The following is a 16,569-nucleotide window of genomic DNA, read 5'->3' as shown; positions in this document are numbered from 1 at the left end:
AATGTCATATGGGTACAGTGTTGCATGACCGTGCAATTGTCATTCAAAGTATGACGGCATTGAAATCTGGCCAGGACAGGAAGGGGGTAAAAGTGTCTGGTATTGAAGCAGTTAATAACATTTTTCACATATGTGGTGGGTTTGTAGTTCAATCTAATTTTATTAGTTTTATAAATGTCAAAGAGGCCATTCATCACAATTTGCAGAAAGTCTGAAAACACCACACAACAGGTATGAGTTACAGCAATTTGAAGCGTTCTAGCGACTTATATCAGAACACATTCAATAAAATATGTAACACCAAGAGATAAGAACTATGAGCAATAAAAATCCCATGTACAAGTAATAAAAGTGTAATGCTGTGCACAGACGATCGGACATTCCGTGGATTTTTTTCCCACGGATGTTGACTTAAACTTGTCTTGCATACACACGGTCGCACAAATGTTGTCAGAAATTTCAAACGTCAAGAACGCGGTGACATACAAGATGTACGAGGAGCGGAAAAAAATGAAGTTCAATAGCCAGTGTGGCTCTTCTGCTTGATTCCCGAGCATGTGTTTAATTGTGTGCTTTGGAATTGTGTACACATGCTCAGAATTTCCGACAGCAAATGTCCGCTGGAGCCTACACACGGATGGGATTTCCGACAACAAGCTCCCATTGAACATTTGTTGTCGTAAATTCCAACCGTGTGTATGCGGCATAAGTCTCGAACAATAAAGGGAAGAATGGGCAGTACATGGGGCAAAAAGAAAAAAAGGACCAGTAAAAAGAAGGGGTGGGGGGGAGAGGTCTTCCAACATGGGACAACCAATGTGGTGGCTTTTTGAAGCATTTTTCGATGGGTTTCCAGAGGTAGGGTATGCATCTCTGTGCCCTCAAACATATGTTAAACTTATTTGTAGTGTGTTTTACATAGGGCATCATTCATCTAAAAAAGAAAAAAAATGTGCTTGCTCCAAATTGCTCAAAGAAGAAAGTGAGCAGGACATAAAAAAAAACAACAAAAAAATACCCAATGAAACATTTAGCTGAGAACTTTGTTGTTGAAGATGATGATAAAGAACAATCCAAGCACTTTAGGTGCAGTTTATGTAGCGTCCTAAAGTGCAGAGGGTGGCAGTGGCCCCAAAAGTGGCAACATAATCCACGGCACTGTGCAGTCTTTTCGGATAGCAACTCAATGATACTATTTCTCATGCCCGTAAAGTAGTCTATATGGTGAGAGTTCATTTTTCATGTTGGAGCCGATGCAGTTGCAGAGATGCTGATGTTGGAGTAGGTGTACCTGGACAGCGAAGCCCCTGTGGTCCTTCCTTCTTCTTCTCCAACCCCCTGCACCATCCCTCTGCTTTGTACATTTCTGCCTGAGCAACAGGTGAAAGTAGCCAGAAACCCCACACGAAAACGCTTGTTCATGAAGCAGTAGATGATGGGATTGACGCAAGCAGATGTGTAGGACAGCAGGTGAATAAAGGAAATCGGTGCTCCAGAAAGCAGAATTCCTGCAGTGGTAGCGTCGAAGGCTCTCCAGGCATTCACACTGAATATTGGTGACCAACAAAGAAAAAATAATATTACAATGACAATCAACATCCGGATCACCCGCTTCTTGGCCATTAGGTTGACAGCAGAGCTATTGCTCCTCACTCTCTCAATCTTGGTGCTGTTGGGCACGGAAAGCTGGCGCATTTCCACTTTTTTCTTCCTTTTTGTTTTCTGTAGATAGCAACCATCTCCATTCTCAAACTGATTACTGCTTATACTGCTTGTCCGTTCTGTTCAGACAAGGGAAAAAAACAGAACAATTACCGTGAATAATGAAAATACAAAGAGAAAATATATTATTCTCAGTATGCACAATCACAGACATCCGGGCATCTGTTTATATAGAAAGTAACAATTTCTGCAACACAAACTCAATGAAAATAATGAGCCTGATATTTAGTAAAGAGCAGCATGACCTACACACAACTTCAGTATGATTCATAACTTGAATATGCTTTGGAAATACAGAGAAAAATAAATAATATACATAATAATAAAAAGGACAAAGAGAAAGAGGAAGCATAAAAATCATAACAATATTAGTTCTGTTACTGTTGCTTTTATTCTTGGTAATATAAAGGTCCATATGCCATGAAGATTCTCTTTAAAGTAAACCTTTCCTTTTTCCAAGTACGTAAACATAGTGGCATCATCATAATCTGCTATTTCAACTATATGAACTCTTCCTTTCAGCAAAATGTGCAGCTTAAACAGACTAAACAGAACTGTTACTGATCTATAAACGTTGACTTTTTGTCAAAAGTCAGTAGCTAAGCCCTCATTTCTATCCAGATAATCTGGCCACTGGTATATAAAGAAACTGTTACAAGAAGGGCAGAGGTGTCTTTAGCCTCATATACACTATCAGACTTTTCCGTGGATTTTTGTCCGAAGGGGTCGTTGGCCGTGACCTTGTTCTGCATACACACGGCAGAACTTTTTCAGCCAACATTCACCAAATCACATGGTTTTTCAGCTCTTTACCGCCACCCTTTGGACAACTTCTGCTATTGTTGTCTGATGTTTAGCATTGCTTCTGAGCATGCTCGTTTGAACTTTGGATTTAAGCCCAATGGACTTGTTTACACACGATCGGATTATCCTCCAAAGGACATTTGTTGTCGGAATGTTTGAGAGCATTCACAGCGAACATTTGTCTGTTGAAAAAACAAAAACAATTGTCCGATGGAGCATACAGACGGTCGAATTGTCCAATAAAACACATCCGTCGGACTGTTGTTGTTAAAAAGTCTGATCGTGTGTATGGGCCTTAAGATGTGGGGCTGTCTGTTTCACCTTCTCTATGCTGTGTGAGAATCAAAAACTATAATAGATATCTAGTTTACAAAAAAAAACTAACAGGGCAGTACGACAATAACCATAAAACATACACCTCTATATAGGAGTCAGTTTTCATTCTATTTTCTGTTTCTAGATTTATTATAAGTCGATCCCCTCACTCCCATCTAGTCTTCTCCTCCCTCCCCCTCCTCCCCATTCTCCTCATACACACCATCATGAAACAAGTTACTCAAATCGAGCCAATAAGACCATATTTTATTACATTTATGGGGAGCTCCTCTATGTTTGTAAGCTAGTCTTTCTCTTTTTAATATATAATTTACCTTGTTGCACCATTGTTTGTGGGTTGGTGGCATTGTGGCAATCCACTTTCGTAAGATAAGCTTACGAGCTTATCTCTTGGGCCCCTTTCAGACGTCCGCTCCGCCTGTCCGTTATTACAAGTCCGTTAACGGACTTGTAATACATCCCTATGGGATCGCGTCCGTTAGCGGATGGAGCATCCGCTAACGTCCGCGTCCGTCGGGATCCGGTTTTCGGATGGAAGAAAACCCTATTTTTCTTCCGTCCGGCGGAACGGAACTGATGCAGACGGACAGACGGTCCGTCTGCATCCGGTTCCCCATAGGGCAGAGCGGAGCTGAGACAGGGCGGTCTCTGCACTGTGTGCGGGGACCGCCCTATCCGCCGACAGCTCAGCGGGGATCCCCGCAGAGCCGACGGAGACACACGGAGCGGACCCAGAAACGGTCCGCTCCGAGTGAAAGAGCCCTTAGTGTTACATATTTTATTGAATGTGTTCTGATATAAGTCGCTAGAACGCTTCAAATCGCTGTAACTCATACTTGTTGTGTGGTGTTTTCAGACTTTCTGAAAATTGTGATGGATGGCCTCTTTGAAATTTATAAAACTAATAAAATTAGATTGAACTAAAAACCACATATGTGAAAAATGTTCTTAACTGCTTCAATACCAGACACTTTTCGCCCCTTCCTGTCCTGGCCAGATTTCAGTGCCGTCATACTTTAGCATACTTTGATTGTATAAAATAAATAAAATATATTTTAAAGCACCCCCATCACCCGCTTACACACCCCATCTAAAAAGCACAGCATAGGGTGAGCATGTGAATGTACACATCAACTGTGCCACACATGTGAGGTATTGTCGCAAGTGTAAGAGCAATAATTGTAGGGCCATAGTTCATGGTTGACTTTAAATTGATCACCTGTACCTGTAAAGGCCTTAAAAGCATTTTTTATGGGAAATTTTGGGTACCATAGGTTTTTGCAATTCCAGGGGCATAACCCAAAAATTGGGTATAATATTGTTTTGACTTTTTTTTGCATTACACTCTACATTGCTATCAGCCAAGCTTTACTAACGAGATAAGTGCCAGCAGGATACAAAACTACTTTTAGAAAAAATAAAAGTATACCCTTATGAACATATAATTACAAACTATACAAAAATAAAAAATGTTTTAAATAAAAGATAAGATTAATTAAGGTTATAGATCCTCTTTAATGCTTCTTGGAATATAGCAGTACATACCTTTCTTTTGATTCACCTCAAACTTGATTCCTCTGTACAGCTCCAAGGATATAAAAGCATATGCTACAGTCATTACAATCCCAGGAAGAAGGAACAGAATTAACAAGAGGAAGATATACCTAGAAATCAAGGATAATATTCCGTTATTTGTACAGTGACTCAGGAACACCAACAACATACAAAAAGGCGTATTTATAATAAAACATTAAATAGAGATGTTCATAGTAACTTGTCAAAATATATACAAGTCCCTTTTTAAATGACTACCTATAGATCACAAAGTAACAGCCATCCCCTTCTGCTCCAATTCAGCAGGGCATCTGTTCAAAAACGGACTGGACACAATTTGTGTGAAAGGAATCTGATAATTTCTAAGTCACTATTTTGAAACAAGAATAGAGTTTCTTTCAATTTAAATTTTCTGCAGGCTTTTTCTGGTTCTGTAATTAAAAAGCATTGAAGCCGGGGTGTAGTCAAGATGGCGATCTAAGAGGTAGCAGGATCCAGAGCTCTGCTGACTGATCGTCTATTATCCTTGCTCCTGTCTGATTCTTTGTGCCAAAACCACCCTGTTAGCCTCCGGATGTCCGCTAAAACTAGACACAGGGGAAAGAAGCTGTATTTTCCGCTGAACGTGGACGCTGTGACACCGCTAGTGGACCTGCACGTGGCGGCCCCCGCTACAGGAGCTCGCAATATTGCGTCGCAGACGGAGATGGAGGAACAGCCGGCTTCCAGGAGGTGATGGCGGCGATCGCTACCTGCCAGGCTGCACTGACTGGCAAAATCAAGGCCATGCAGCTGGATGTGGGCCTTGTCAGCCAGGACCTTGACAAGCTCCGCTCGAGGATGTCGGAGGTGGAGCGGCGGACTGGCCAGACAGAGGACACCGTCCAGGAGCATGCCGCGTCTTCCCGCACTCTCCAGACGAGGGTCCGGGCCTTGGAGTTTAAGTTGGACGATGCAGAAAACCGTAATAGGAGGAACAATCTTCGGATTGTTGGCATGCCGGAGGGTGTGGAAGGGAAAAACCCTACGGTATTTGTAGAAGACCTGCTGAAGGGCCTATTACCGGCAGCCCAGTTCTCGCCGCATTTTACGGTGGAGCATGCTCATCGGATCCCCCAGTGCCTGGACCATCTGGAACCCGTCCGCGTACTTTTATATTTCGGATGCTCAATTTCAGGGACCTCGACGAGATCCTCCGGGCGGCTCGTAAGGCGGGTGAACTGAAACTTCAAAACAGTACCCTACTTTTCTTCCCTGACTACTCTATTGAGACTCAGAAAGCCCACAGATCTTTTGATCAGGTCAAAGTGGGGCTGCGACCGTGGAATATTAAGTATAGCACCCACTTTCTCGCCAAACTGAGGGTCTAGGACGGAGAGACAGTCAAGTTCTTCACTGCACCCTGAGCCGTCACGGCCTGGCTGGAGTCGCTGCCTCCTCTTCGCTGATGGGTGGCAGTTCATCTCTCACATTGTAGTGTTTGGGCGTTTTCAACCTACTTGTTTCTGAGTGCAGTTCTTGGCTATACCGACCCGGACTTATCCCTGCTGCAGTGTTCTACCAGCCCGTGATCTCCTTTTGAACTCCCTTCCCGGCTCTGCAGGTTGTGGACCGCGGTGCTGCAGCATCGTTACTGTCTCCTTTTTTCCTGCACTGCTGTTGGACTTTGGCGGCGCCATCCGTGACACCTGTGGATGACCTCGTTGTTCTCCTTTTGTCACAATGCCAGTCTGGAGGGCCCCGCTACCCAGGCTCAGGTTTCCTGATCGCACGAGGGGTGGTGGTCCATGAGGTGGTACGGTCGGAGACTTGTCCTTGTTGTAGATCGCTTCGTGCTGCCTCTCTCCCCTCCTTGCCTATGTTTGTATCACCTAACATCTTCGCGGAAACCACCTTGCTCCTAAACTCACTATTCCTGGTCACAGATCCGGAATACATGGAACAGACTTGGGACTGCCAGGTAGGTGCTGGGTGGTTGGGGGGGGGGTGATGCTGAGGTCGGGTAGCTGATGGAGCGTGTCACCGGCGTCAGGGCTCTGGCTGCCGGGACTCGCCTTGGTAGATACGGGACTGCAGGGCCCCTTTGGCCCTTGTTTCTATGCCATGAAAATTGCCCCTCTTTTTTTTTTTTATGACACAAGTGACTGCTCTACTGTTCTACAAGTGGATGAGTAACCACGTTTTGTTACCCTGGGATCACCCAGGAGAATGACTATGCATTTGCTTACCAGCATCTCTGTTGACCTGTTGGAGTATACTTTTCGCTCTAAGAGCACACCCTCTTTTGACTATTGTTCATGTTGGGGTTGGGGGATATGAAGCATCGCCAAACTTTATTGGGGGTGCGGGGTGGGAGGGGGAGGTTTCTGCCGTTGCAGACATTGGGGGAAGTTTTTGTTGTTTTTTTATGTCAGGAGTTGCCCTACCGCAATTATAGTTGTGCTGCCTCATGTGTATACTATGCTTACAGTGCTGAATTTCATGAACTGCCTCTCTACTTAAGTGGAAATGTGTGTTGGTCTGGCTATGCGCTTCTGGGGTCTGGTTTGGATGGGGGGGACTTGTGGATCATGCTCATTGTATACGCTCTTTGACCTATGGCAAACATCTCTATAATTTCTTGGAATGTTCAGGGCCTAAATTCAGCTACTAAAAGGTCGTTAGTTTTTAAGTACCTCCAGAGATATAGCGTGGGTGGGGGCCCATTACCATGCCACCTATTCTACTTATGCCAGGTGGGTGAGCTTACTGGTCCGCAGGTCCCTCCCATTCCAGGTGCTGGATGTCTGGACGGACCCTGGCAGCAGATTTGTGATTATACATGCCCTGCTTTATGATAAAGAAATGATCTTGGTGGGCCTATACCTTCCTCCTCCTGCAAATGTACAAATAGTGTATGATATTATGCAGATCGTGTTGGGTTTCAATACTCAGGAAGTCTTTCTTTTTGGTGATTTTAACATGGTGCCCTCACAGGACCTGGACAGACTGCACGCTGCAACCCGCCCCTCCTCAGGTTTGCCAAATTGGGCTAACACATTTGCTCTCACGACGTATGGCGACACTTTCACCCCAGGGACAGGGAGTACATTTGTCACTCCACCTCCTACCGGGCCCTGTCCCGTATTGACCTAGCGTATGCCTCCTCCGGGGGAATGCGTTGGAAAAGAGGGGCCAAACACTCGCCTCGTGGGATTTCAGACCATGCCCCGCTCCACCTCACTATTTCCCTGACTAGGTTCCCGAGTTTGAAACTTTGGCGTCTGTCCAGGTTCTGGGCCATAGATGAGAGAATACAAGAATCTATGATGGAGGCCATTTGTAAGTATTGGTTGATGAATGGGGACTCTGCTAATGCTGCTACTCTGTGGGATGCATTTAAATCCTGGATAAGGGGGGAATATATTTCCTGTATTTCTTCATTGCAGAGAGAGGCCTCTAGGTCCCTGGGGGCCAGTGGCGGCTGGTGCTCAAAATTTTTGGGGGGGCGCAAACGAAAAAAAAACAAAAAACAATTGCAGCCTCACTGTACCGATCAATTGTCACCACTGTGCCATGCCATCAAATGCAGTCACTGTGCCATCAAAACGCAACCACTGTGCCATGCCATCAAAACGCAGCCACCGTGCCATCAAAACGCAACCACAGTGCCATGCCATCAAAACACAACCACTGTGCCATGCCATCAAAACGCAGCCACTGTGCCATGCCATCAAAACACAACCACTGTGCCATGCCATCAAAACGCAGCCACAGTGCCATGCCATCAAAACACAACCACTGTGCCATGCCATCAAAACGCAGCCACTGTGCCATGCCATCAAAACGCAGCCACCGTGCCATCAAAACGCAGCCACTGTGCCATGCCATCAAAACGCAACCACTGTGCCATGCCATCAAAACGCAGCCACCGTGCCATCAAAACGCAGCCACTGTGCCATGCCATCAAAACGCAAAACCACTGTGCCATGCCATCAAAACGCAGCCACTGTGCCATGCCATCAAAACGCAACCACTGTGCCATGCCATCAAAACGTAGCCACTGTGCCATGCCATCAAAACGCAGCCACCGTACCATCAAAACGCAGCCACCGTGCCATGCCATCAAAACACAGCCACTGTGCCATACCATCAAACGCAGCTACTGTGCCATCAATTGTCACCACTATGCCATCAAACACAGCCCCCAATTGTCGCCACTGTGCCCCCAATTGTTGCCACTGTGCCCCCAATTGTCGCCACTGTGCCCCCAATTGTCACCACTGTGCCCCCAATTGTCGCCACTGTGCCCCCAATTGTCGCCACTGTGCCCCCAATTGTCACCACTGTGCCCCCAATTGTAGCCACTGTGCCCCCAATTGTCACCACTGTGCCCCCACTTGTAGCCACTATGCCCCCACTTGTAGCCACTGTGCCCAGTACCCCCCCCCGGCACTTACCTGTATGGCTTCTATGTCCCTCGATGTCCCTCGTCCCGCCCTCGATGACGCTTCAGCCAATCAGGTTACCTGATTGGCTGAGACGCCTGTCAGTCTTATCCTCGGGCGTACGGCCGGTGCATCAATGCACCGGTACGCCCCGAGGATGAGCTTCAGGAAGCCGACTACAGCCTCAGGGCTGTACTCGGACAGCCTATCAGGGCCGCTGGCCCTGATAGGCACTTCCACACAGCCAGTCAGCTGCCGCTATTCAGCTGACCGGCGCTCAACTTCCGGCCAGCTGAATAGTGGACGGCAGCGGCGAAAATATACAGATTCATACAGTGTATGAATCTGTATATTTTACTGGCTGTGAGCGAGCCAGAGGGGGCGGCGCTCCTGCGTCCCTATGGATGCACCGCCACTGCTGGGGGCGCTGGAGGGGGAAGCTAGACAATGTGAGAGGAGGTATGTTCAATCCCCCAGCGATGTTACTCACCTGGCGTGGCAGGGGGCTCTGCTGGATCTTTCCCTACACAATGTTGAACAAACTCAAAAATCTATGCTGTATTCCAGGCAAAAACTGTTTGAGTATGGCAATAAAAATGGAAGGCTGTTGGCTTGGCTGACGAGGGCCCAGGTGGCCTCCACACGCATCGCTGGTATCCGGGATGCCCGGGGAGGGCTGGTGTCATCCCCTGAGGATATCAATACTAGGTTTGTTGAGTTCTTTCAGGGTGTCTACTCTTCTAGGGCCTGTTTTTCTGCATCAGAACTGCAGGACTATCTGAATGCCATTCCCTTCCCTACTTTGTCAGAGGAGCATAGGACACGACTAGTTGGGGACATTTCTCTGGAGAAGGTTCAGGCTGCGATTGGGGGTCTACAGAGTGGCAAGACCCCAGGTGCAGACGGCCTTCCTACTGAGTTTTATTCTCTGCATGCGGACATCCTTGTCCCTAGGCTTAAAGCCCTTTTCTCTGGACTTGCGGAGACCATCGCAGTGCCTGAGTCTCTGGAGGAGGCTATCATTGTCCTGATCCCTAAGCCTGGTAAGGACCCCCAGGAATGTGCATCATACAGGCCCATCTTGTTACTTAATGTTGATGCAAAAATATTGGCGAAGATACTGGCCACCCACCTGTCTACGGTGATTTTCACGCTGATTCATGTTGATCAGACTGGGTTCATGCCGGACAAGGGCACCGACATCAATATCAGGCGTCTCTTTTTTTTTTAAACCTTGCTATACAACATGAGAATGTTGGATCCCGGGTCATTGCCTCCTCGATGCCGAGAAGGCATTTGACTCGGTGGAGTGGGAATATCTTTGGTTTTGGCCCAGGTTTCCTCAGCTGGGTCCAGCTGCTATATCGGGCGCCGAGGGCTAGGGTGCGTACCAATGACTGGGTATCTGACTCCTTCCCCCTGCACTGGGGCATGCATCAGGGGTGCCCTTTGTCTCCCGGTCTGTTTGCCCTGGCACTGGAGCCCCTGGGAGTCTCTGGAGGTTTGGGGAATGCGGATCGGTAGGCTAGAGGAGAGGATATCCCTCTACGCGGATGATACCCTACTATACCTGAATGACGCGGGCCCGTCCTTGTCTGCTGCTCTGGAATTGTTTGATAAATTTTGTTCCCTATCCGGTATCCGTATTAACTGGTCGAAGTCAGTTCTTTTCCCTTTGGTAACTCAAACTGTTGCCTTGTCCAGCCCACACCGTTGCAATGGGTTTACAGAGTTCAAGTATCTTGGGGTAAGGGTAGCTAGGACTCCTTCCCAATACTATCCACTTAATATACTCCCTTTGCTCCAGCTCCTCAGGGAACGATGTCAATCCTGGTCCAGCCTCTGGTGATAAGCTTGTACAAACAACATTTTTACATAGAGTTTATTTTACCCCGGAGCGCCTCTCCAGGATTTATCCTGATAGAGAGCCACAATGCCCGCTGTGCCAAATGGATTGGGGCACATACCTGCATATGTTTTGGACATGTCCTGCTCTGGTATCCTTTTGGTCGGGGGTAGGGTTGACACCTCATCCCTTTAAAACCGAACACATATTAATTACACAGGTTTTGTGGCTAATTAAGGTGGTAATTAGACTCATTTGGTGCCTTACCTGCATTAAATTAGCCTCAGAACCTGTGTAATTCATATGTGTTCGGTTTTAAAGGGATGAGGTGGCAACCCTAGTCGGGGGTATTTGATCACTTGAATGTCCGCCTTGAGCTTTCCGTCCTCATGACACCTGCACTAGCTTTGCTAGATGTCATTGATGACGAGCAACGGTCCCACCATAGTAAGTTGTTGATTTCATATTCTTCTGTTTTATGCCAAAAAGGAAATATTAGGTAAATGGACCTCCTCTGTCCCCCTTTCTGTGTCCTCATGGGAAAACAAAATCAATGCAGCTCTACCCTTGTATAAATTAAGATATATTAGTCTTGTCTGTCCCTGGAAGTATGTCAAGGTTTGGCTGCCATGGACGGCTGCCATGGTTGTGATTCCTCCTCCTCCCTCCTCTCCCCCCCTTTTTTTTCTCTCCTCATCCCCTTTTTTTCCCCCTCTTCTCTCCTCTGCCCCCCCTCTTCTCGCTCTCACTGGGTTCGGAGTTTTTGGCCAGGCTCCTTCAGTTCTTTTTCCTTTTTCCTCATATATTTTGATTTGTATTGTTGTACTGGTGAACGAGTAGTATGTGAAACCTGTGTTTTAGCACGCTTTTGTATTAAGCCATATTTACTTGACGAAATGTCTGTACTGCTGATATATTATTGTGTATGTTATCCTTCAATAAAGCACTCCTGATTGTAAAAAAAAAAAAAAAAAAAAGCATTGAAGCCAAACACAGCCAAACAACTGTCATTTCCGATTTTCGAAATCCCCCCCCCCCCCCCCCCATATGCCTATATATTGCCAGGGGTACTTTAACTGTCAGATGATTTAAAACTCAGATTAACTTTCAGGTTAAGGTGTAAATAAACTTTCATTGGTGGGGTAAACTTTTGACATTCAAGTGTTAATAAACCCACAACAATAAAATCAGTCTGTATATGCAGTAAAGCATGATTGTTATACTCACTGTGGAACCTAAGGAGTAAATCCTCTGCATTTTGTATAAAGGCTGTTTGATCCTGTCTTCTCTGATCCTCTCCTCCTCCCACTGTCCCCAGTACATTTCCTAAGAGAACAGAGCCTTGGGGGCACTCTGCACATGCTCAGTTTGGTGTTTATGGCTAGAGAGTTATTTTCTTTTCTTGGGAGGGTGCATGTGATCAGCACAGGGCTAATTACCACTGTCCAGACAGAGGGTCAGGGGTCATGCAGCCTCATAGGACAGTCAGAAGAGAATGAAAACTCCTCCTACAAACTTTAGCCAGACACTGATAGAAGTCTGCTATATACTGCTGATCAGAAATGTTATTTAAAAGTTTATGGGCTAGATTCACGTAGAATCGCGTAACTTTGTGTGGGCGTAACGTATACTATTTACGTTACGCCTCCGCAACTTTTACAGGCAAGTGCTGTATTCTCAAAAAAAAGTTGCGGCGGCGTAGCGCAAATAGGCCGGCGTAAGCCCCACCTAATTCAAATTGTGAAGAGGGGGGCGTGTGTTATGTAAAACAGGCTTGACCCGACGTGATTGACGTTTTTCCTGAACGGCGCATGCGCCGTCCGTGGAATTTCCCAGCGTGTATTGCTCCAAAGTACGCTGCAAGGACGTCATTGGTTTCAACGTGAACGTAAATTACGTCCAGCCCCATTCACGGACGACTTACGCAAACAATGTAACTTTTTCAAATTTCAACGCGGGAACGACTGCAATACTTAACATTGTTACGCCGCACTTATGCCACCATATAGCAGGGGTAACTATGCGCCGGGAAAAGCCTAACGTAAACGGCGTAACTGTACTGCGTTGGTCGGGCGTACGTTCGTGAATTTGCGTATCTAGCTGATTTACATATTTTGACGCGTAAATCAGCGTACACGCCCCTAGCGGCCAGCGTAAATATGCAGTTACGATCCGACGGCGCAAGACGGATCTAATAGATATCTATGCGTAACTGATTCTAAGAATCAGGCGCATAGATACGACCGGCCGGACGCAGAGATACAACGGCGTATCTGGAGATACGCCGTCGTATCTCCTCTAAGAATCTGGCCCTATATTTACTAAAATAATTGCATTCCCATGCTCTGTGTACTTTGGGAGCCCAGATATAGTGAATGCAGGGTCCTGGGTTTAGTAACACTTTAAAGGGGTTGTAAAGGAAAAACATTTTTTCATAATAAGCATCCTTTACCTGCAGACATTCCTCTTTTCACTTCCTCATTGTTCGTTTTTGCTCAGAAGTTGCTCTATTTCTTCTCTGTTCTGTTCACTTCCTGCTTGTCTGATTTTACTGACCACCGTAAGGGGAGGCTTTACTGCGGTGGCCAGTAACGTGCTCACCCCCTCCTGGGAACTACATCTGTGCGGCAGGACGCTCTCTACGTGTTAGAGACTTCAAGATGGTGTGAATTACTGGGCGTGCCGCAATTCATACTGGGAAATGTAGTTCTTACATGAAGGAGCGATGCAAACCAGGAAGTGAATGAGAGAACAGAAACTAGAATGCCGGAGGTGATATAGATGAAGGAATTTAATAGGTATTAACTCGTTTTTTAACAGAATCATTACACTATTCTGTCTGTCTACCTTGCAGACATTTATTTTAGGTAAAAAAATGTTTTCCTTTACAACTCCTTTAAGTATATACAGCCAACTTACACATGATGTCACACCTACATCCTATTGTGGCCTCCTCCAGTGATGATGGGTCAAGGGTCTTATCACTGCTGTGTCCCCTGCTGCTGTTTCATCTAGGTTCAATCTTCTTTGGTAATTGGGTGGTCAGTGGTCACTGATGAAGTAACGCCTATGCATGCTATGCCAATGCAGGAGTTACTGACTCTATTCTCAGCATGCCAAGAATAATGTACATTGCATGGCACCAAGCCATTCATTATACACAGTAAGGAAAAATCACGTAGGGGAAAACATGTTTTGTTTGTTGGACTTTAGCTACACCACAGATCAGCTAAAGCAGAACAGCAGTGGTCTGCAGAGGTCCAGCAATGCTTTGTCAGACCTATATTTCTGCAATCAGCAAATCTCATGCTTCTTTCTTATTGGATAATTCTCGCTTGGATTCAGCAGGGTGCATGTCAGACCTCTGCAGAGAGACTACTGGTTCCTCTCTGGAGCATTCTGGTAGGTGATAGGCTTTTCTACTTAGGTAGTGGCTACTTTCTAAAGAAAATGAACTGCAACATTTTACACACCTTTTGGTTTGATGCACAAGTTCATTTGGGCTTTAACCACTTAACCCCCGGACCATATTGCTGCCCAAAGACCAGAGCACTTTTTGCGATTCGGGACTGCGCCGTTTTAACTGACAATTGCGCGGTCGTGCGACGTGGCTCCCAAACAAAATTGGCGTCCTTTTTTTCCCCACAAATAGAGCTTTCTTTTGGTGGTATTTGATCACCTCTGCGGTTTTTATTTTTTGCGCTATAAACAAAAATAGAGCGACAATTTAGAAAAAAAATGAATATTTTTTACTTTTTGCTGTAACAAATATCCCCCAAAAATATATAAAAAAACATTTTTTTTCCTCAGTTTAGACCGATACGTATTCTTCTACATATTTTTCATAAAAAAAAATCGCAATAAGCGTTTATTGATTGGTTTGCGCAAAAGTTATAGGCCCAGATTCAGGTAGATCCGAGCAATATTTGCGTGGGCAAGGAGCAAATATTTTTCTCTGCGCCCACGCAAATATTGCGTTTTGCCCGCGATTCACGGAGCAGTTGCTCCGTAAATTGCGCGGGCGATATGCTAAACAGCCGGGCGTAAGGCTGCCTAATGTAAATGATCCCGCCGGGGGCGGGAATCATTTAAATTAGGCGCGCTCCCGCGCCGAGCGAACAGCGCATGCTCCGTCGGGAAACTTTCCCGACGTGCATTGCGGCAAATGACGTCGCAAGGACGTCATTTGCTTCTAAGTGAACGTGAATGGCGTCCAGCGCCATTCACGGTTCACTTACGTAAACGACGTGAAATTTAAATTTCACGAGCGGGAAGCGCAGCTATACTTTAGCATTGGTTGCCCCGCTAATCCGGCGTAGGGATTAGCGTAGAATGACGTCACCGTCGTAAGCATTGGCTTGTTCCGGTTTAATTTCGATACCCCCACGGACGGCGCATGCGCCATTAAAAAAAAACGTTATTTACGTCGGGTCACAACGTATTTACATAAAACATGCCCCCATCACATCCATTTGAATTCCGCGCCCTTACGCCGCCAAAGATACACTACGCCGCCGTAAATTACGTCGCAAATTCTTTGAGGATTCAAAAAAAAAAAAAGTTACGGCGGCATAGTGTATCTTAGATACGCTGCGCCCGGCGGAAATACCCCGCCGGGGTACGTGGATCTGCCCCTTCATTTTTAATGGTCTAGAAAAAACAACGTTTTTTTCAACACGATCATTTAAACCAGTGGTTCTCAACCTGGGGGTCGGGACCCCCTCGAGGGTCGAAAGACGATTTGCCAGGGGTCACCAAATCCTGGGCTGTTGCCGAAGCCCTCACCGCTCTCCCAGCCTTTTTGCGGCCGCCCAGTAGGGCTGTCCCTGGAACCCATGGCCGCCCATCAGGGCTGTCTTTGGAGCCCATGGCCGCACAACAGGGCTGTTCTTGGAGCCCACAGCCGCCCACTTAGCCTCTTTGCAGCCACCCATTCAGTTCATGGCTTGGCTGGGGGGCAGAGACTAGAGGTCAGCTAACTGGTGAGGAATGTGAAGTGGGAGGGTCTGGAGGAGACCCTATCTGCTGATTTCAGCATAGGTGTCACTTCTACGAGACACCACAAAGTCAGAGACACAGTGAGTAACATTACCTGTGATTAGAGTTGCCATTAAAAATCCCCACTGCAGTTCTCAGATCAGATATCCTTGATCAAGAGCACCCAAGTAAGTTGGCTGATCAGAACTCCCCCCCAGCACTGCCACTGATCCCACCCCCACCAGCACTGCCGCTCACCCATCGCCCCCCCCCCCACCAAGGAGTAAGAGAAGGAATAAAAATAGAGAATACATGGAAGGGAAAGGAAAAGAGGGGGGAGGACAAAGAAAAAGGGAGAGAAAGAATAAGAGAAAGAACAAGAAAGATGGCCAGAGAGAAGGCTGGGGGGGAGACAAGAAATTAGGATGGAGAGAGATAAAAGGGAAAGAAAGGAGAACAAAGAAAAAGAGTAGTACATTCTAAAATGACGTATAAGGGGTTTTAATACTGTACAAGTTGGATGGATTTAGGGAGCGCTAAATGTCTGTGGGTTAGGGTTTAAAATTACTTGTCTTGCCTTGGGTGCTGACAACCCACGCCACGCTTTACTGTTAGGGGTCCCCACAACTTGGGAAATTTTATCAAGGGGTCACAGCACTAGAGAGGTTGAGAACCACTGATTTAAACGGTCTTGCCTACACACGATTGTGAAAAAAAAATGCTCTAGCAAAGCGCGGTGACGTACAGCACGTACGATGGCACTATAAAGGCGAAGTTCTATTCAGATGGCGCCACCCTTGGGGCTGCTTTTGCTGATTTTGTGTTAGTAAAAGACGATTCGTGCTTTACTGTCTGTTACAGTGTGATGAATGTGCTTACTCCATTACGAACGCTAGTTTTACC

At 46.3% G+C, this 16,569-nt stretch overlaps 1 protein-coding gene across 1 annotated transcript in view; it reads right to left on the bottom strand.

Moving 5' to 3' along the window:
• Positions 1–473: 473 nt before the first annotated feature.
• The window catches only part of CCKAR (cholecystokinin A receptor), a 90,446-nt gene continuing 74,350 nt past the window's right edge, over positions 474–16,569 (bottom strand). Inside the window, exons 4-5 of the mRNA XM_040335158.1 lie at positions 4,408–4,526; positions 474–1,781 (exon numbers count right to left, since the gene is read on the bottom strand). Coding sequence (XP_040191092.1) covers positions 1,240–1,781; positions 4,408–4,526 — 661 coding nt within the window. The 3' untranslated portion in view covers positions 474–1,239. The remainder of the gene's footprint in view (positions 1,782–4,407; positions 4,527–16,569) is intronic.

The sequence above is a fragment of the Rana temporaria genome, chromosome 1 (genome assembly GCF_905171775.1).
Source record: "Rana temporaria chromosome 1, aRanTem1.1, whole genome shotgun sequence".
NCBI classification, from domain to species: domain Eukaryota; kingdom Metazoa; phylum Chordata; class Amphibia; order Anura; family Ranidae; genus Rana; species Rana temporaria.
Note: the sequence above shows the minus strand (reverse complement) of the source record. Positions and strands in the feature narration are given on the sequence as shown.